This window comes from Musca autumnalis, unplaced genomic scaffold (assembly GCF_047663935.1).
Source record: "Musca autumnalis isolate F117 unplaced genomic scaffold, ASM4766393v1 scaffold_2, whole genome shotgun sequence".
Lineage (NCBI taxonomy): Eukaryota > Metazoa > Arthropoda > Insecta > Diptera > Muscidae > Musca > Musca autumnalis.
Window position 1 is genome coordinate 255,898,259 of NW_027411755.1, and position 21,580 is coordinate 255,919,838.

At 36.4% G+C, this 21,580-nt stretch overlaps 2 protein-coding genes across 2 annotated transcripts in view; one reads left to right on the forward strand and one right to left on the reverse strand.

Moving 5' to 3' along the window:
* Nucleotides 1-18,135, forward strand: part of lace (serine palmitoyltransferase long chain base subunit) — a 36,353-nt gene extending 18,218 nt beyond the window's left edge. Inside the window, exons 2-4 of the mRNA XM_073971595.1 lie at nucleotides 7,509-8,603; nucleotides 8,668-8,930; nucleotides 15,426-18,135. Coding sequence (XP_073827696.1) covers nucleotides 7,509-8,603; nucleotides 8,668-8,930; nucleotides 15,426-15,642 — 1,575 coding nt within the window. The 3' untranslated portion in view covers nucleotides 15,643-18,135. The remainder of the gene's footprint in view (nucleotides 1-7,508; nucleotides 8,604-8,667; nucleotides 8,931-15,425) is intronic.
* A 1,855-nt stretch (nucleotides 18,136-19,990) lies between these two features.
* LOC141392571 (uncharacterized) lies at nucleotides 19,991-20,551 on the reverse strand. The gene has a single exon (XM_073965504.1). It carries the CDS (start codon nucleotides 20,549-20,551, stop codon nucleotides 19,991-19,993), a length of 561 nt encoding a protein of 186 aa, XP_073821605.1.
* Between the last annotated feature and the right edge of the window lie 1,029 nt (nucleotides 20,552-21,580).

The following is a 21,580-nucleotide window of genomic DNA, read 5'->3' on the forward strand; positions in this document are numbered from 1 at the left end:
TATTTCTCGCTATGCTTATTAGATTTTCGGCGTTCTGGAATTCTGTCCATTGTTGGATATTTTGAATCCATGACATCTCTTTTCTTCCTCTGGTACGTCTTCCTTCTACGTTTGCTTGCAGTATTTCCTGGAGAATGATGTATTTACGGTTTCGCATAATGTGCCCTAGATATGCCGTTTTCCGTTTCTTTATGTTGTTTAATAATTCTCTTGTTGTATTCATTCTTCGCAATACTTCAGTATTTGATACATGCAGGACCCATGGTATTTTTAGTGCTCGACGGAACACCCACATCTCAAATGCTTCGAGTCGTTTGATATCTGCCGCTTTTAACGTCCACACTTCGACTGAATATAACAAGACTGGCCATATATACGCTTTTATTAAACGAGATTTTGTTGCAACATTTATATCATGGCTTATTAGAACTTTTTTATATTTATGAAATGCATTTCTTGCCATTTCTATGCGACATTTGATTTCTTTTGAGTAGTCCCATTGATCGTTTAGCAAAACTCCCAGATATTTGAAACTTTGTACCCTCTCAATATGGAAATTTTGTATTTTTAAAATCAACTCGTTGTGAGCGTTGTTCTTACTTATTATCATAAATTTTGTTTTGAGGGTGTTTATTTTTAGCCCATACAACTCACTACTTGATGTTAGTCTATCAACAAGATTTTGTAGGCCTGATATGCTGTCGGATATTAATGTAGTGTCATCAGCATATCTGATATTATTTATGTAATTGTTGTTTATCAATATACCTTCTTGGATGCCATCTACTGCTTCGTGAAAAATTTTTTGGGAGTAAATATTGAAGAGTAGTGGGGATAAAATGCATCCTTGTCGAACTCCTTTAGATATTGCTACATCTTCAGTTAAATCTCCATTTATGTTGACTTGGGCAGTCTGGTGCCAGTACAAGCTTTTAATACACCTTATCTCTTTCTCATCGATTCCAATTGCTGTGAGAATTTCCATGAGCTTATCATGCTGCACAGTGTCGAATGCTTTTTCGTAATCTATAAAGCATAAAAATACGTCTTTGTGGACACTTCTACATTTTTGAACGAGTATTTGTATGCAGAATAAAGCCTCACGGGTTCCCTTTCCTTCCTTAAAACCAAATTGAGTTTCTCCCATTTCCTTTTCACATGTCTCATATATTCTCTTCTGGATAATTTTAAGAAAAATTTTAAGAGCGTGACTCATTAAACTAATGAGACGATAGTCATTGCATTTTTTGGCATGGGGTTTTTTTGGTATTGTTATAAAGGTGGATTTTAGCCAATCCTGTGGGTATATACCAGTATCGTAGATGTAGTTAAACAGTTTTGTCAGTAGCTCAATGTTGCTGTTATTTAGCATTTTTAATAATTCAACTGGAATTTCATCAGGCCCTGTAGCTTTTCCATCTCGAAGGGATTTTATTGCTGATTCTACTTCATTATTTGTGATGCTGTTTCCTGTCATATAATCTGGTGCATTGTTAACGTAGCTTGATCTGTTATCATCCTTAAATAGTGTTTGGATATATTCTTTCCAGATATGTTTCTTTTCTGCAATTTCAAAGACCGGTTCATTGTTGTTATTGAAAAGGATAGATGGATTTGTATTCCTATATTGTCCAGATGCTTCTTTCAATTTCTTATGCAGGTTGAAATCGTCATGTAGGCTCATAAGTCTTTCAATTTCCTGACATTGAGTATTTAGGTGATTATTTTTTGCGTTACGTATCTCCCTTTGAATTTCTCTATTTAGTTCCCAGTAGTTTTCGTAATCTTTATTTTTAAATGCTCTTCTTTCATCCATTAGCTGCAGGATTTCTTGAGTCATCCAATTTTTGGTCTTTGGTTTTATAAAATTGCCTAGGGTGTTTCTGGCTATTGAGTTTATAGTATTCTTTACATTATTCCATATATTTTCTATATCTTCGCTGTCGACATTATTCAGCTCTGTATTTATTCTTGTACATACATCCGATTTTAGTGTTTGGTTTTGAAGTTTTCCTAAGTCAAGTTTTTTACTTTGTGCCTTTTTAGTATGAGTTTTTAGTTTTATGCGTATCTTTGCCATTAAAAGGTTATGATCAGATGGTACATCAGCACTCGGATATGTTGTGGCCTTCCTTATTGATGAGCAGTGTCGCCTGTTGATAAGAATGAAGTCAATTTGGTTTCTAATGATGTTGCCAATTCTGTCTTGTGGAGATTTCCAAGTGTAGAGCTTTCTTGGCGGTAGAGTGAAAAGTGTATTTGCTATCTTCATGTTGAATTCTTGACAGAATTGAATGAGTCGTTCACCTCTTTCATTTTTTTCGCCCAATCCATATCGTCCTGTAACACCAGTTACTTCACCTCTCCCTACTTTTGCATTAAAATCACCTTGGATGATATTTATATCATGGGGTTTTGTAAGTTTAACAAGACTTTCTATTTCCTCATAAAACATTTCTACTTCTTCATTGCTTCTGTCTGATGTGGGAGCATATACTTGAATTATATTGATGTTGAGCGGCCTTGCTTTTATTTTGATCATCATGGTCCTATCTGACTTTGGAAAAAATCCTACCTCGCTTTTGGAAATGTTCCCTCTAATGATAATCCCAACACCATTCCTATGATTCTTGTTCGAATTTCCAGAGAAGAAGATTTTGGCACCATGGGATACGAATTCCGAAACATTCGGCCACCAGGTTTCGCAAACACCTAGGATATCTATATTCAGTCTTTCCATTTCGGATATTGTGTTGCTTAATTTGCCGGACTCATAAAGGCTTCTAACATTCCAAGTACCAATGTTAAGCGTCTTTTTAGTTTTACCTCCGGGGATTCTTAGCACCCTCGAGTTACCGGAGATTGAGGGCCATATGTTTGTTTCTGCATTCATTGTAATATGGTTTTCAAGGGATAATACATCAGTGATTTCCCCTTATCTTCTGATGGGTTGTAAGTTTTCCGTCCTCGTTTCAGCCGCTCTTCTTAGAGTACAGACGCTGTTTGCAGCCGCCCACTGTGGAAACAGACACCGCTACCTGTTGGTCCGCGAGAGGTATTTGATTTCCCTCTTACCACCCATATCTGGGAAGCATTCCCCTATCCGCCACTTGGGGACGCGTCCTCTAGGGGTTACAGGCTCCCCCGAGGACCAATCATCCTGGAAGTAATAAAAACTTCTGTAACAAATTTTGACGCTCTATCTTAAAAATTGCGAGCTGTATCTTGATTTCAACAGACGGACGGACGGACAGACGCACATTGTTAGGTCGATTTAAAATTTTATGCTGATCAATAATACATATACTTTATAGGGTGTCCGACGAATATTTCGATGTGTTACAAACGGAATGACAAATTTAATTATACCCTCCATATGGTGGAGGGTATAATAAATAAATTGTAGCGGACAAACATCAACAACGTAAGATCGACGTAGCACAGTGGAAAAAAGTACCGATTTAGCGCGCCAAAAGTAAAAGTCTATGTTTTATTGTATGTTTGTCCATAAATTCGATATGAACAGCTATAAATTGACAATTTTACTTCATTTATTAATATATTTGGTAAAATTGTATTTTTACCGTAGAATGGTACCTATCGATTTTCCGTATTTTAAAGATTTCTACCACATTATCTAACCGAAACGGCTAGGATTTGGTATTTAGTCTCCGTGGGGGTTATGCATACACTCCTATAAACATTTTGGGTATAGGACCATGTTTTCATATAGCCACCATAGACCGATACCACCGATTTCGGTAATTTTGGAGGTTTTAGCCATATTATCCAACCGATATAGCTGAAAGTTGACATTTAGTCTTCGTTGGTGGTATAAAATATTCCGACGGAGAATTTTCGGCACAGGTACACGCATTGATATGGCCCCCATAGAAAGGTACCGCTCTAATTTCAGCATTTTTACATAAAAAATTATATTAATAAAAATAGTAATAAAATAAAATGTTGCAGTTTGTTGCACCTAAAATTTTACAAATTAGTTAAGAACAATGTGTACTAAAAATAAAATAAAAAATCTACGCGCCATCCCGCGACACTCCTTAGTAATAGCTTTAACAAAGTGCTCAATTTGGAAAAAAAATCGGATGTCACATGTTTTAAGTGTAAAATCCAAGTTGCAATAAATAACATCTTATATTCAATATTTTTTAATTCACCTGCTTCACGAAATGTTAAATTCAATAAAGCTTTAAAATTACTTTGTAGGAAGAGTGCATGCGACGATCACAAATTTACTACTAAACTATATTATGAAAACTAGTTAAAAAAATGTCAACCAAAAACGGACCGTTATTCCGCTTAGACTGATGCAAAACAAATTATTTTAAATGCCGTTGCATTCTGTGGACACCTTAGATTAATACTGCAACAATCAATTTTAAATTGGCGTATGTAATTTTTTTGACTTTTGGCGCGCTAGATCGGTATTTTTTTCCAATGTGCGTAGGCGTTAAATTGAAGGAGCCAGAAAAACGAAAGGAACTATATGGACTAAAGGAACTACATACACGCAAGAGCTGGATATATTTCCAATAGTTCATTGTCCGGAATAGTTCCTTGGATCAAGTTCGTTCCGGAACTACACAACTCTACATACTAGATATTGTTTGCATTTACAGTGTTGCATAGTCTTAAAAAGGTTTCGCAAAAAAAAACACCTTGACATTTTTTTGAAAAAAATCTATGAAAGGAAAAAAAAAAAATTTCAAAAAATATTTCCTGATGCACGAAAGAATGACTTTTTCCTATTAATGACTAAAATAACTTTTATTCCATTTAAATATTGAAAGAGGTTTCGCACAATTACATTGACTTCAAAAAAATCGTCAAAAGTTTTGAAAAATAAAAACTTTTTTTATCGAATTACTTTATAATTAAGATTTTATGTAATCTTAGGTAAAAAACACATCAAAATATAATACAGTGATACGAGGTTGTAAGAAGTCATAACCCTAATACACACTTTGATACGGCCAAAAATGTGCCTCATCGAAATAATGGTTTTAGACCCTAAGTATGTTCATATGTTTGTTTCTGGTTGGTGCGCACTATAACCCCCCTACGGATCAACGGATTCGTTCCAAAATTCTTCATCCGTAATATTTTGTCCAAACTTAGTTTAAGTTTAAAGATGGGCCATATCGGTCCAACCCTTCGGATTTCTACCCCACAAAGATTCAAAATTTGTCTGTAAAATGGTGTGAACGATAACTCTCGAAGGGAGCAATTGATTTGCACATCGTATTATTTCTTTCAGATATATATTGGGTTCTAATATGGACTATATTGAAAATTTTTCAGCGGTGCAATTTATTTCGGGCGCCAGTCCCACTTCCTGAAAAAACTCCAAGAAACTCTGACGGCACCAACTAAATTCGCAAAGCCGAAAGATAACTTTAACAGGGAGTTTCTGAAAAACTTTACACATCGAATTATTTTATCCAGTCATGTGTCAGGTTGGAATATGAGTATATCGGTCCCGTATTTCGGGTACCCCTTACAGATATGTAATGAATAGATATATGAAATATGTGCACTTCCGATACGATCTTGAGCTTTGGCATTCCGTCATAGGCAATGATCAAATTTTGCACGGGGAACGAAGACGCCCCTACTAGAAAAATAGGAATCCGGTCTGATGAATGACGTGTCTTGTCAACGCGCCAAATCGGCTCAGACCAACTACCTATCATTGTCTTCGTTATCAGACCTCCCGACTTTATAAACCATGGAAAGGCTATTGGCAAGGGTTTAGGGAATTTGCCAATCACTGCTTTAGAAAGTTTCCCAGTCGCTCAGATCCCCGGGTAGCTGCCCATTTCCTCATATCCCCGCGTAGCTCAGAGAATTTTCCTGGACACCATCACAGCTGCAGCCTTTCGCTACATAACTGCTTGTTCGAATACCCGAAATCAGACTAAATTTCCGGCAGAGGCGACGAAATTGGCAAATGAGCGTGATAAACTTCGTCGTACGAATCCTGAAGACCCAAGAGTTAGAGAACATACTCTTGAAGACAACTGGCTAGTAGGCGAGAATAAGCTGAAAAAGGTGCTTAGACAACTTGAAGCAATTCAACATGGTTCAGTATTAAGAGAATTGTGGACAAAAGTTAAATCACTCTAAAACCCGAGGAAAAAGGATCATATAACGGCTCTTAGTTTCAATGGCGTGGTAGTGAAAGATCCGAAGAGGTGTGTGTGTTATTTTAGCCGGCAATTTATAGAGCACCCCTAAAGTCACAGGGCGAAGAGGATCCCTCTCAGCCGGGGAGGTTCTAGCACAGTTTACGAAATCATCGGAATCTTAATGGTAATGCTAAATAAACTGGATGGCAAGTGTTCTCAATTTATCGTTGTCTTTATTCCTTCGATAATGCCAACAAGCATAGAGAAGACTTCCCTCCAGCCGTGATTTAAACGTTGGATAATCAACTATATGTGTGGACACCAGTAGTTTTTGGAATTCAGAAATAAGAAGTCGAAGACTCGTAGAATTTGGTTATTCTCTACCTATCTGAAATTCAACATCCTGATATGTGATAGGTTAAATAACTACATAGCTGTCTTACCCCCAGTTTTTGTAAAAACTTTTATTTTTCTCACACGAATTGTCAAATTTTGTAGATCGATTTACTCGCTTTAGCGCAAATATAAAGCGCTGATTTTTTAATAAGGAATCCTTAACGATATATGGAACGGGTATACGAAAAATTAGATGTGTATGTCATCTGGGGGCTGAGCTATGAATGTCTAAATTATTACGAATATAGTCGAACGAACAAAAATAAGTTACAAAAACTGGGGGTTAATGTATTTCTTCCATCTGAGGAATATGAAAATATGCGCCTCGAAATCCACTGTCACACTGCTCACCATCTGGACGGCTGAACATATAACTGGATGGCGTCCTGATTCCGACCACTAACTACTCCAACATATTAGCATGTTTAAGTCGTCCGCGCAAGCCATAGCTATTGGTGACAAGATCAGAAGTAATAAAAAAGTCAAGTCACATGGCGGTAGCATTTGGGTGCTGACAAAGAAACCTTGTTGACCTATTGACAAAGCAATAGACCGTTCTATGGTAAGCTACGCGGTTCCAGTGTGGTATGCAAATGTTAGCACTACGTAGCGGAAGAGTATTCAAACATGCTAGAATGCCGTCCTCAGGACTGCAAATGTGTGCCTCCTCATGACACCATTGGACCATCTTTACGAGAAGACGAAGATTTTATGTGTGCATCAGTACATCAAGATATTGTCGATGCACTATTTGTTTGGGTGTTATCGCAATCGCAGGGGTGCTACAATAATAATAGTTTGAATGTCGGTATAGAAAATATCCACAACCTGTTGGGTCCCCTTTTGTGTATGTTCGCCCAAACACTTATGATATTATTTTAAAGACCTTTAGAATTTATTTTAAAGACCTTTAAATTTATCCTGACGAAAAAAAAACTAATCATTCTCTTTTTTCCCTTTCAGAAAACCACAAATGGATTCTATAATGCATCAAAAAATTCCACAACAGAATATGGCGTCAAGTCAAAACCATCAGCTGCTGATGGTATCCTGCCACCAGCCGAAGAACATTACCAAAAAACCTCATTTGAGGAAGTTCCACTTCGCACCGCCTGCCTTACATATTTAGGATTTTATTTGCTCATGATATTGGGCTATTTGAATCAGCTGCTATTCGTACCAAAAGTAGCCAAAGAGAAAAATCGCGATGGCTATGTTAGCCTTTACGATGCCTTTGAAAGTTTCTATTCACGTTATGTGTATCGGAGAATAAGAGATTGTTGGAATCGTCCCATTTGCAGTGTGCCGGGTGCGGAGCTGACATTAAAAGATCGTGTTACACCCGATTATGGTTGGTCTTTCGAATGGACTGGCACGGAAACAAGGTGTTTAAATTTGGGTTCTTATAACTATTTGGGCTTTGCTGAAGCCACTGGCCCATGTGCTGATAATTCGGAGAAAACATGCCATGAATTGGGTTTGGCTTTGTGTAGTCCACGTGTAGAGCTGGGTACCACACAATTACATATTGATTTGGAGAAGCTGACTGCTCAATATTTGGGTGTGGAAGATGCCATTGTGTTCGGTATGGGTTTTGCCACGAATGCCCTGAATTTGCCTTCACTATTGTCACCTGGTTGTTTGGTATTGAGTGATGAGAAGAATCATGCTTCAATTATTTTGGGTTTACGTTTGTCCGGTGCCACCACCAGAGTGTTCAAACACAACAACATGAAAGATTTGGAACGTGTCTTAAGGCAGAGCGTAGTCTATGGCAATCCCAAGAATGGTGGTAAACCATGGAAGAAGATTCTTATTATTTGTGAGGGTGTCTACAGTATGGAGGGTAGTATTTGTCGCCTACCAGAAATTATTGCCTTGAAAAAGAAATACAAGGCCTATTTGTATGTGGATGAGGCACATAGTATTGGTGCCATGGGACCAAATGGTGGTGGAGTTGTCGACTATTTTAATTGTGATCCCAAGGATGTTGATATATTGATGGGTACATTTACGAAGAGTTTTGGTAGTGCTGGTGGTTATATTGCTGGAACAAAGGTAAGTACCTATTTGGTATTTATTATTAAGACAAACTTTGAAATGTTTGTTTATATTTTTTCAGAAATTGATCGATTTCTTACGCACAAACAGTCATGCCCATTGTTATGCTGCCACAATGTCCCCACCTGTGGCTCAACAAATTTACACCTCAATGAGCATCATTATGGGCCGCGATGGCACGGATCTTGGTCGGCGGAAAATCAATCAATTGGCCCGTAATACCCGCTATTTCCGCAGACGTTTGGCACAAATGGGTGTCATCACATATGGGCATGAAGATTCACCTGTTGTGCCTATGTTGGTGTATCTTTTCTCCAAAATTGGGTAGGTATAGTGTGGACTAATGTGCCACTTGGTATAATCCAGAAAGTGATGGTAGTACAATCCCTGCAAAAAATGCAGGCCAATGAAAGTATAATAAATACTTTTGTCAAGATGGAACTATGCTATGCACGATGGGGCGGGCCAATGACAGGTTTTTGAGGCAAAAAGTCATTTTTTCAAGTATAATAACGGAATTATATTCTCAACACTTTCAAAACTCCAAAACCAAAAAATTACAATCTGGCAACGGCCCACGGCCGTTCATTCAGTCTTAATTAAACAATTTAGGTATTTTGGAGCCAAAACCTAATCTGTTGATATTACATATATACATATATTTTTTTAAAAATGCAATTTATGGGTAATGGTGTGTAAATTAAGATTATTATTAAAAATGTAAATGTAATATCAGATGTAGTCAATAATTTGTTGTGTCAGTAAGTGATGTTTTTTGACGTAGTCTGTGGTATCGCCCATGAGTTCTTTGGAGTAGAACTTTCGATATCGCGGCGTATTCCCGTAAATATATATTTGGTGAAAGGTGACGATATCAGCTAACAGTTTTAAAAAGAAATTTTGCGTTTACTTGCGAATTAAAAAGAAATCAATTTCCAGATTTCGTAAAACTTAAAATTTTGGATATTTTTATACCCTCCACAATAGTATGGAGGGTATATTAAGTTTGTCATTCCGTTTGTAACACATCGAACTAATCATTTGCGACCCTATAAAGTATATATATTCTTGATCAGGATAAAATTTTAATACGATCTAGCTATGTCCGTCTGACCGTCCGTCCGTCTGTTGTAATCACTCTAGCGTCCGCAATAATTGAGATAGAGTGCTGAAATTTTGCACCCGAGGGTCTTTTTTCCATAGGCAGGTCAAGTTCGAAGATGGGCTAGGAGGTATTTTGACGTTTTTCGCCACATTTGCAGACCGAATTAGCTATAATTTGGCATTTATGGTTCCTGGAGGCCAAACAACATATCTACAAAAAATTATGTATATAGGTACAAGTTTTGGTATAGCCCCCATATAACGGTACCACCCGATTTCAGGTATTTTCACGTTTTTTGCCACATTTGCAGACCGAATTAGCTATAATTTGGCATTTAGGGTTCCTGGAGGCCAAGAAACATACACATATGGCCAAAATAATAAGTACAAACATAAATATTCATATTTTTCGTTCAATTCAGAAAATGTATTCACTGTAAGACAAAGTTCAGTTTAAACTTAAGTTTTGCAACATAAATGACACTTAAAAAATAAATTTTGCGTAGATCTTCAAGATAAACACACTTCTAAATCCGATATTAAGAAAAAAGTCATAAAAATTGATGGACAAAATAATAAGTACATTTTGGAAATCATTAATTAATATTAGTATATTCAATTGTTTTAGGATAGATTGTAATTTAGGATGTTTATATTATTAATATTTGTTGCTTCCACCTTTATTTTGACCTAATTTTTGTATTCTTTTTGGCATATTGCTTAGAAGTTTGCTGTAATTTTCAAAAGTTATTTAATACCACATTTTTTGAATAAAATTCCAAATTTGATGATTGAATGTGCTATATTAAGTGTCCGCAAAGGTTTACTATTGCATTCATGTCCGATTACGGCATAGGCGAGTTAAGTAACTTTATTATATTGTCCTGGAACCCATCCTTGACATATGGGGATGCATGTTTTGGACCGTAGTTCTGTTGAAAAATCCGTATAAAAAGCTAATTTCTTCTGTTTGTAGCAACAATGTGTTGACCGATATGTTTGTGTATTGGAAATGGGTCCCAGCATATGTAATGTGATATATTGGATAAAGACCATACCAGGAAAAATAATCAGCCTCACACCATTAGGTGGCTACCTCCGTGTTTATTTGGATTTTTGTAACTATTGTATGAAATTCCTCTCCCTTGAGATTGAAATTCATCTTGCCGTAATTGTTACCGAATAAATTTATTTTATTCATTTTTATTTCATTGCTCCAGAGGAAATTTCGCCAATTTTGTCCATGTGCGTTTTTCCGGACCAACCCATATGATTGTTAGCAAAGGAAGACATCGTCAACAAAATTTTTTCCCGAAACATTTGAACGCCTTTTGTTAATTATTCTGGTAATTTGGTAACCCCTAGTATTCTCCGAGCTATTCGGGTGAATATAACATTACCTATGCCAACAGTAATTACCCAACATGAGTTTAATAGGTCTCTAAAGCGAGAGCAACAATGGGTCTATCGATTGTTTATTGTTGCCTTTTTAGGCCTACACTGTGTTTCTTCAGTTTCATTTTGGTTTTAATGTGTTTTAGAAAAAACACACCGGCTTTTCCAGGGATTTGCGTATTATCGAAAATTGTTTCCCTCATTTCTTAATTTTGACGCCAATCTCCTCTCTCCAGTGTAATAGTGCTCATTTCGTCCCATCCATCAATTAATCCCCCTTATTACGGTTGGCGTAGTCGTATGCATTCAAATGTCGTAGGCGTAGTCGTAGTTTGCATTTTTTATATGATGAAAAATTATATACTACGAACATTTTTTTTATTTTACAGTATCATAGATCCATAAAATATCGAAAGAAACACATTCATCATTACCTGGACGGATTTCTTAAGCTATAAATAAAATTTATTTTTTTGATACGACAAATCGGTATCACGTGTGGCGTTGAAATGCGAGGAAAGAGTCGTGACCGATTTTGTTAACGACTGCATATAAAAATAAAAACAAATCAGTTTCAAAAGAATTTTTTGGCAATGATTAATGAAATATATTGGAAAATAACTAAAATAAAGAAAAATTTTACTTCTTTAATTCATTTTCGTATGACAACTTTCGTGTTTTTATCAGATGACAAACTTCCTATTGAAAATCTGTTGGAGTCCTCGTATAAAGATTCAAGCAATGCAAATTTCTTAGTTCTTGTCCAAAAGATGATTTCGAACGAATTATTTTACAATTAAAAAAATATATTTTTTTTTAATTTTGTATGAGGAAAAAATTTTCGTTGTCGTAAATGTTTCGTGATACCATAAATTAGCCCTACGACAACGACTACGCCAATGACTACAAAAACGTCTACGCCGAACAATTATTTTGATTGTAAAAACTGTAGGGTTGGTTTTTCTTCTGGATTAAAAGCTTAAACATGATCTACTAATAATTCTATTAATTTTTTAACCAAAAGAATTCTTTGAAATGTGATATTTTAACTTTTAAGAACGAATATATTCATAATACCAATCAGTCGTTTCGACACGTCAACTTGCAATTCTGGATACGACTACGCCAACCGTAATAAGGCTGAATTTTTATTTTATTTTTGTCTAATATTATTAGAACAGTTAAATTATAAACCAACCTTTTTTAAAATTTACTCGATTATCGGTAAATAATAAAAAATTCAAAATGTACTTATTTTTTTGGCCAACCAAATTTTGAACTTTTTGAAAAAAGTGGCACAGAAACAAAATATTACAATTTTTTTGCGTTTTTATGCTTGTTGCATCATTGATTACGAATAGAAGTTTCGAAATGTAAAGCAGTTCACGTCTTTTTTGAGAAAAAACTGATTGTGGAGCTCAAAATCAAATATAAACTATGATGTACTTATTATTTTGGCCATATGTGTATCTACAAAAATGTATGTATATAGGTCAAAGTTTTGATATAGCCCTCATATAACGGTTCCTCCCGATTTGAGGTATTTTGGTGTTTTTCGCAACATTTTCAGACCAGATTAGATGCAATTTGGCATTTAGGGTCTCTGTAGGTCAAAAAACATTTTATCAAAAATTCCACGTCCACGTTTTGGTATAGCTCCCATATAAAGATAATGCCCGTTTTCAGGTACTCTGAAGTTTTTATTATAATTAGGGTATAATTAAAATTGTCATTCCGTTTGTAACACATCGAAATATTCGTCGGAGACCCTATAAATTATATATATTATTGATCAGCATAAAATTCTAAGTCGATTTAACCATGGCCGTCTGTCCGTCCGTCCGTCTGTCTGTTGAAATCAAGATACAGATCGAAATTTTAAAGATAGAGAGTCAATATTTGGTACAGAAGTTTTTATTACTTGCAGGATGGTTGGTATTGAAAATGGGATATATCGGTCCACGTTTTGATATAGCCCCAATAGAACGGTACCTCCCGGTTTTCGGCATTTTTAAGGTTTTAGCTTCATTATCCTACCAAAATGGCTGAAATTTGGTACGTAGTCTTCCTTAGGGGTATAAAACTTTCCCCCCACAATTTTGTCGGTATCGGTCCACGCCTTCATATAGCCCCCATAGAACGGTACCTCCCGATTTTCGGTATTTTGCAGATTTTAGCTTCATTATCCTACCAAAATGACTGAAATTTGGTACGTAGTCTTCCTTAGGGGTATAAAAAACTTTCCCCCAGAACTTTGTCGGTATCGGTCCACACCTTCATATAGCCCCCATAGAACGGTACCTCCCGATTTTCGGTATTTTGAACGTTGTGGCCTCAATATTCCATCCAAGTGGCTGAAATTTGGTATTTAGACTTCGTTGGGGATACTCAAACTTCCCCTTTAAATATGTCGGTATAGGTCCACGCCTTCAAATAGCCCCCATGGAAAGGTACATCCCGATTTTCCGTACAGGCCCACGCTTTCATATTGCCCCATTTCCGACTAAAATTCGTCGGTATAGGTCCACGTTTCGATATAGCCCCCTTAGAACGTTACCTCCCGATTTTCATAATACTGACGATTGTGAGTTCAATATCCCACCGACATGGCTGAAATTCGTTATTTAGTCTTCCAAGAGTTATAAAATATTCCAGAAGAGTATTATCAGTATAGGTCCACGTCTTCATATATCCCCAAAGAAGCGTATTTCTTGATTTTCGGTATTTTTTAAGTTTTAGCCACATTCTCTTACCGAAATATAGGAAATTTGTATTTAGTCTTCTTTGAGTCTAAAAAATATACGTCAGAAATTTGTCCGTTTAGATCGAAGTTTTGAAATAGCCCCCATAGAACGGTGCCTCAATTTTTTTAACAGAAATTGCTGAAATGTAGTATTACGCCTTCTTCATACACGAAAGGAAACTAATTATTCCATTTTACTTCAATACAACTTGTGGTGGAGGGTATAACAAGTTCGGCCCGGCCGAACTTAACGCCGTCTTACTTGTTAATTTTTGGTTGGAAAACCAGCGAAAACCTAAACATGTTATAGACTGGATTTCTGCGAAATTTAGTAGAGGTGTCAAAGTCAAATACATCACGGGAGTTAAACAACAAAATAATAACATTTGTGTACGACTTAACCAAATAAAAAACTTCTGTGCGCAGGAAAAGACCAAAGTCGGACGTGGTCGACTATGTGATACCCTATCTTATCAACTTAACATTAAATAGGATGAAAATATATAAGGGGGCTATAGTTAATTCTGAAATGAATATAACAAAAATTGACCGACTCTACTCTTGGCTTATTTCGGTCAGAAGTGCCGAATTTAATCCGGATCGGACTTATTTTACGAATTTAGCGTACAATAAACATCAAATCGGATGAAAAACTTATATGGGAGATATATTCAAATCTGAACCGATTTAGATATAACTTGGCAAACTTATTTATTGTCCGAATTTCGCGACATTTCCCAATTTTCATCAAAATTAGAGAGAATTTGCGTATTTGGTGCACAGAATACCACAATTCGGTCGAATATATATATGGGAGCTATAACCAAATCTGAACCGATTTCAGTATAATTTGGCAAACTTTTTTCTAGTGCAAATTACGTCATGCTTTCTAAATTTCATAAAAATTGGACAGACATAGCGTGATTGGTACAACAAATAACGAAAATCGGGCGAATATATATATGGAAGCTATATCCAATTCTTAGCATTGCCCAATTTTCATCACAATTGGACAGAATTTGCGTGTTTGGTCCATCAATTACTTGGAATCGGGCGAACATATATATGAGAGCTATATCTATATATGAACCGATATCAACCAAATTTGGCAGATTCGTTTCTAGGCCGATTATAAAAATCTGCACGCAATTTTGAAGGTCTAGCTTGCCCCTGTGATTTTTTGCCTCAAAACCCTGACTTTGGCGCCACAGTGCTATGTAGGGAAACTAAAAACAAACCCTAGTTATGTTATTTTTTATTTCTATCCCATTTTGCTTCCTTTAATACATCCTTATTAGAAAAAAGTACTCTCAACAATATATCACAGTGATTGCGTAACATCATTAACCCAAAACAAGTAAACGCCCGTTCTTTCTTCCTCCCCTGAGGGCTGATTAACAAACACACTACATCTTTAAGTGTCCAAACATGGGGCACATTATTTGATATATTTTCTTTATGTACTCAAGCTTATTTTGGAATTGGGACCATGATGAAGAACATATGTAAAGATACAAATTTCTTTATGTCAAATTAGTCATTACTACTCCACTAATAAAATTTTTTTCCCTTTACAGAGCTGTTGTACGTACCTTAACTACCCGCAATATAGCTGTTGTTGGCGTTGGTTTTCCTGCCACTCCCATTATGGAGGGACGTATTCGCTTCTGTCTGTCGGCGGCACATACCAAAGAACAATTGGACTATGCCCTAGATGTCATAGATGAAATTAGCGATAATTTAGGTTTGAAATATTCGCGTAAACCTAGAGATCCTAATCCCATAGAGTATTGAGTTAAATATAAACGAACAATTCCTGCGAACACAAATACATACATATACAACACACATACACAAACAAAACTTTTTATTCAATAGTTCTACAATTAGCTCTTTATCTCTCTTTCTATGCATTAAAAACCATGTTTACACGCTCCATTTTGGTCTAAAAACACACAAAACAAAGGAAACAAAAAAACCAAAAATTGTTACAAACTTTACTTTAATTGAATAACTATAAAACTTGAAATACTTTACAAAAGCTCTGCTTAATTCAAACAAACAAAATAACAACTTAAATACATAAACAACAATAAGCTAAAAGTTCTAAAACACACACAATAAAACCAAACAGAAACTTTATTAAAGATCTTTATCTAAGATACATATAAATATACATATATTTTAGTTTATAGGTGGTACACTAAGGTACCAAAAACACTAAATCTAAGTACAGAAACCAAGTATCTTTATTCGAGTCATATTGAAACTTTACAACAACAACAAAAATAAACAATGAAACACTTAATTCTCTACAATTAAAATATATTTGTCCACTTGTTTAGTTTTTAAGTCACTTTGGATATTTATTACACACGGTGCAGCGCTACATTGGAAATATAGTTGGAAAGTGATCTAGTTGATCGCTAGACCTTGATGGGTATATTCAAAATGCAGTTGAAATTTTTTACAAATTCAAATGAAATTTGTTTTCTAAGCAAACTCTTTATAATGTTGACATTTTTAAGAAGTAAGGCATGCTTTAGTCTTTGAGGGTATGTTCTTTTTATAGATGTGTTACATTTTGTAATTATTTTTCTAGAATTACATACATATCAGCTCTGTTCCAGAACTAAAAACTTTTTTACAATTTTTACCACTTATGAATTTATATGAAAATCGTTTACGACTTTTACAACTTTTACGGCTTTTTCCAATTTATAAAGTACGGGAACAGGCCAATCGTCACCTGAAATGCCAAAGACGGAACCCTCAACGTAACCCTTTGAGGGTTACGTCTTTGGGTATTTCAGGTGACGATATATAAAATATTTTGAAAGTTATATCCATTTATTTTTTAAATTATTTTGTGATTGATTTTAGTTCAAACGGGGTTTCCTTTAGGAAGATGTTGTTTGTCGTCGTCATGACATGGGCTGAAGAACAATTTGCATAAGAGGTGTGTACGAGTAGAAAACAGAAAGCAAGCATAGAAATTCCATGCGTTTAACTGCGCCAACCGCAAATTCATAATCCACTGTTGATGTTTTTATCTGGGGGGATGTGACGAAAATCACGTTGCCCATCTAGAATTGATCTTGATATAGTCTCATGTATCAGTATTGCCCGATACAGGGTATTTTAAGATCCAGAAATCCTGAGATAAGGTAATAGGTTGACTCCATAAAGGTACCACTGCGTTGTAATCATGCAAGACAAAGCAGTGATAAAGAAAATATGTATGGCCACAATGACTTGTCCAAAAATGAGAACGCACTCATTTTTCTGTCACCGTTGTGCAATAGTATGCACACCCGCCTTGCACCCTAAAGGGTTCGAGATTCGATTCCCCAATCCCACGGCAGCAGGTTCTTACGTACCGGATTGACCCGAAACCAAACGTGTTTCAGCCTGCGGCTGCCAACCCAGCATTAGATGCTGCTACAACAACAAAAACAACAACAGGTTCGATTCCCAGGTCAAACAACATCCCATTTTCAACGGTGGCACTATACCCCTCATTGTAATAATGTTGGCGATATTTGCTGAGTCATAAATAAATTCGGCAATAAAAATTTGGTCCCATATCATAGAGCCAATATACATGGGGGTGCACTCATTGACATGAGAGAAGTCTTCTGGGATGTTTGTGGAACAATTATTATTTTTATACCCTCAGCATTTATGCTAACGAGGGTATACACACTTTAATACGGGCAAAATGTGCCTCATCGAAATAATGGTTTTAGACCCCAAGTATGTTTGGACGAAATGTGTTTTAGACAATTTGGAGTCGATTGAGCAATGTCCGTCCGTCTGTCTGGGAAGCTGGAGCTCACGATAACTCTTGAATTTTTACCATAGTCCTTAGAATACACCAAAACTCTATATCCTACCTAAATTCCAGAAATATGCAAAATTAAAAACACATTTTAGGGTTAAGGTCGTACTTCATGTGAAGAAACTAAAAAAGCTTATACAATTTCTACAGTTTTGGAAATATTTGAGTTAAGATTACTTGGAATCCTTGCGCTTTAGGTATATGGTGTCTTTGGCAACTTTACTAACTAAAATGCGAGGTATATTATTCATAAATGGGTCTTATTGGACCCTTTTCCAACAAATCGTTAAAATCTCCTATAAAATTTGATCGTAGCATATCAAAATATTCAATTTGTTCGTCATAAAATTTAACTATATGTCCTAGAATTCATCAAAACTCTGAATTTTACCTAAACGCCAGGAAGTCACCGTATACAATATTCTGGCATTCTGAATCAACGAAAATATGTACATATCTACAAGAAAAATATCACAAAAAAACGAAAAGTGCAAATATGTTTCGATGAAAATTGGTAAAAAAACTCTTCCCTTTTTATAAAATGATAAGATACACAGCCCAACTCGATCTTACACACAACTATTTTCATCATTTATTGTGAAAATTGACCTTAAAATCAACAATTACGGACATTAATTATTAAAAAATACACATTTCATTGGCGACACTGAACATCTTAAATACTTTTCACATGCCTTCTTTCATTTTTTTCCTTTTCTTTCCTTTATTCATTCCACTTGGGAACATAGGGCATTTACAATAAAATTCCATTCTATTCTATTATTACAAATTCATTTAACTTCTTCCCACGACTTGTTCATTCTTTTTAATTCCATGGGAACTGTTCTGGACGTCTACTGCTTTGGGGGTTCCAGTCTAAAGCAATTCTAAAAATGCTGTCGGGACTTTTTCGCAGTGTGTGGCCTATCCACTTCCACTTTCTTCTTGTGATCTGACTTTTAATGGGTTCTTCATTAGTTTTATTCCATAGTTCTACATTGGAAGTTTTATTTGGCCAAAAGATGGCGCAAATTCTTCTTAAGCATTTGTTAATGAATACTTGTGTAGTCTGTTGATAGTTGAATTCGAAATCAGCCAGGTTTCTCTCCCATGTAGGGAAAGATGTTGTGACCTCCATGTTTTGTTAAGACGACCAAACGCAGATCTAGATTTATTTAGCCTACTCTTGACGTCTTCTTCTACTCCTCCGTCAATTTCCATGAAACATCCTAAGTAGCAGAATCATTTCACATATTGTAGTGGCTCGTTGTTTTTTTTATTTGGTTGTCCATTGAATAATTCAAGCGCATTGCATGCGTCTTTTTTGTGTTTATTTCGGGGCCAACCTCTTTTGCTCGAAGAACAAGTTCATTTACTTTCTCCTGCATATCGTTGAACTTATGCGACATGAGGCAAATATCGTCTGCAAAGTCCAGATCCTCTAGATGACGATGAAGTGTCCAAACGATTCCTCTTTTCTTCGAAGAAATCTTCTCCATGATATCGTCGAGAACGACCGCAAAGAGCAGTGGGGATAAGGGACAACTTTGTTTCACCCCGGCGTTGGTTGTGAAAGGCTCGCTAATTGTGTTGCTGTGCTTGACTTGTAATGTTGCGTTGTTATACATTACCTTTATGATGTTTATAATTTCGTCGGCACCCGTTTTTTTGCAAAGCGACCAAATTGCACTTCGTTTAATAGAATCGAATGCTTTTCGAAAATCTATAAAAACGAGATAAAGTGGAGTTCGCCATTCTATAGACTGCTCTATTATTACACGCAGGGTGTTTGTCTGATCAACGCAGCTACGATGTGGGCGGAACCCGGCCTGTTCATCACGTAATGTTCAATAGGCTGCAATCTCTCGTTTATAATGATTGCAATTATTTTGTAAACATTGTTTTATGTCACCTTTCTTTGGCAGTTTAATTACAGTGCCTTTCGTCCATGCGCAAGGTAGCCTTTCATTGGACCATGCCTCGTTTATGTGGGTGTGTATAATTTTTGCCGATGTGGTAGGGTCCACTTGTAATAATTCGGGTGGTATGCCATCTTCTCCTGGCGCCTAGTTCCTTTTCAATTTATTAATTGCTGTTGCAATTTCTGATATTGTGCTTGCCGTTCGTGTCTCTTATTGCTTGTGTACGGATTTGTGAGTTATTTGAAAGGCGCTATATTATTTTGTGGAGTTCTTTCATATTGTTTGATCCTGCTGCTGCTTCCGCTTCTTTGGCCATTGCTTCTGCGAAGTTCCTTTTGTCATTTCGAGCCGATCGTTTTACCATTTTCGCGACGGCTTTTTATCGTTCCTTGCCTTGTACATCTCCTAAAGCCTGTTGTTTTAGACATTTCCGTTCCTGGATTAGATTCCAGGTGTAGTCTGATATCCAATCCTTCCGTTCTGACTTCTTGGTGTATCCAACATGGGTTTTTGCTATACTTCTAAGCATGTTGTACGTATCTTCCCACGATGACACGTTGTTTGGGAGTATATGTGTACTTAGACTGTTTGCAACTTCTATGCGCTTTTCTTCCGTCTTCAGCATATGTGTATTGAATCGCCGTTGTGAATGTTGGGTATTGTTGTCACGTACACTTTTAAGTTTGATTTTGAGCGTTGCCACTACGAGCTCGTGGTCGCTATCAATATCGGCACTACGTTTGGTGCGCACATCTACGAGGGAACCTCTCCATTTTCTGCGGATGCATATATGGTCAATTTGATATTGTGTATTGCCATCTGGAGATGTCCATGTGTATTTGTGTATCCGTTTATGTGGGAATATAGAGCCACCTATTACCAGCTGCGCTGCCTGGCAGAGTTCCACAAAGCGTTCGCCATTGTCATTCATAATACCCATGCCGTCTTTTTCACAACCGATTTTATCGTTGAAGACGCTAAGTATGATCAGTAAGTCTCTATTGGCAATTCCGTTTATGGTGGTTCGTAGAAAGAGTCTTTCACTGCCTCCGAGTGCCAAATGTTGTCATCGAGTTTGAGGCAATTTTTTCTATCATTACAATTACAAAAATTTTTTTTAAAACCGTTGTTTATTTTGGATATTATCATAGTTTTATAAACAACTTAAATATTAAGACAAATAAATTCCAAATAGGGTCACTTTGACCTGCTTTTATAACCACTTATTAAACAAGAAACGTATATATTTTTTCATAACTATTTGACCCTATTTAGGGTAAATTGATACAATTTCTATTTCGATTTTTGGAAAGATTTTTCGGTAAATTGGACACTGTGCGACGTTCCGATTTGGCGAATAAACAGGAAGTCTCATATATAGATATAAAAATCTGGCACCCTAATGTACATGAGGACATTTAACTTCCACACCCACATTTAATTTTCACATCCTCATTCAACTTTCACATCCAGTCCGAGGAGGCGAGATTCGTCTGGGTGTGTCCATAGCGAGTCACGATTGAGGTTAGTTGAATTAGCAGGGCATGTGAAGAGATGTCTTGTGATGTAAGGTGATGTGCCACATTTAGATGCATGTATCTTAGAAGTCAGACATTAGAAGAGATGAGGATATTCATGTCCCATCTCTGTGTGGACCTGCTTCATTGCCTGTTGGATGTCATCAGGGCAGGGGTCTTGGGGTGTTCGGTGTATTGTTCAATTGTGTTTGAAGGTCTAGCTTTATGGCCACAGTCCTTTCACTGCGAGTCCTGCTACAGGTCGCATGGTTTGGGTGATCGGTTTATTTGTACTTCATTACGTGCTGCCTCGTTGGTAGGGTGCAATATTCATTCACTGGCAGTATCTTAGTATCGTTGTTTAAGCGTTCGTGTGGTGCTTTTGAGTGGCGCAGAGTAGTTATTCTCAGTGCGTTTTTTTGGACACTCTGGACGTTTATCTATTGTGTATC

What these genes read in the sequence shown, in the direction of transcription:
- LOC141392571 (XM_073965504.1), bottom strand. Translation starts at nt 20,551, where the DNA reads ATGGGTATTATGAATGACAATGGCGAACGCTTTGTGGAACTCTGCCAG.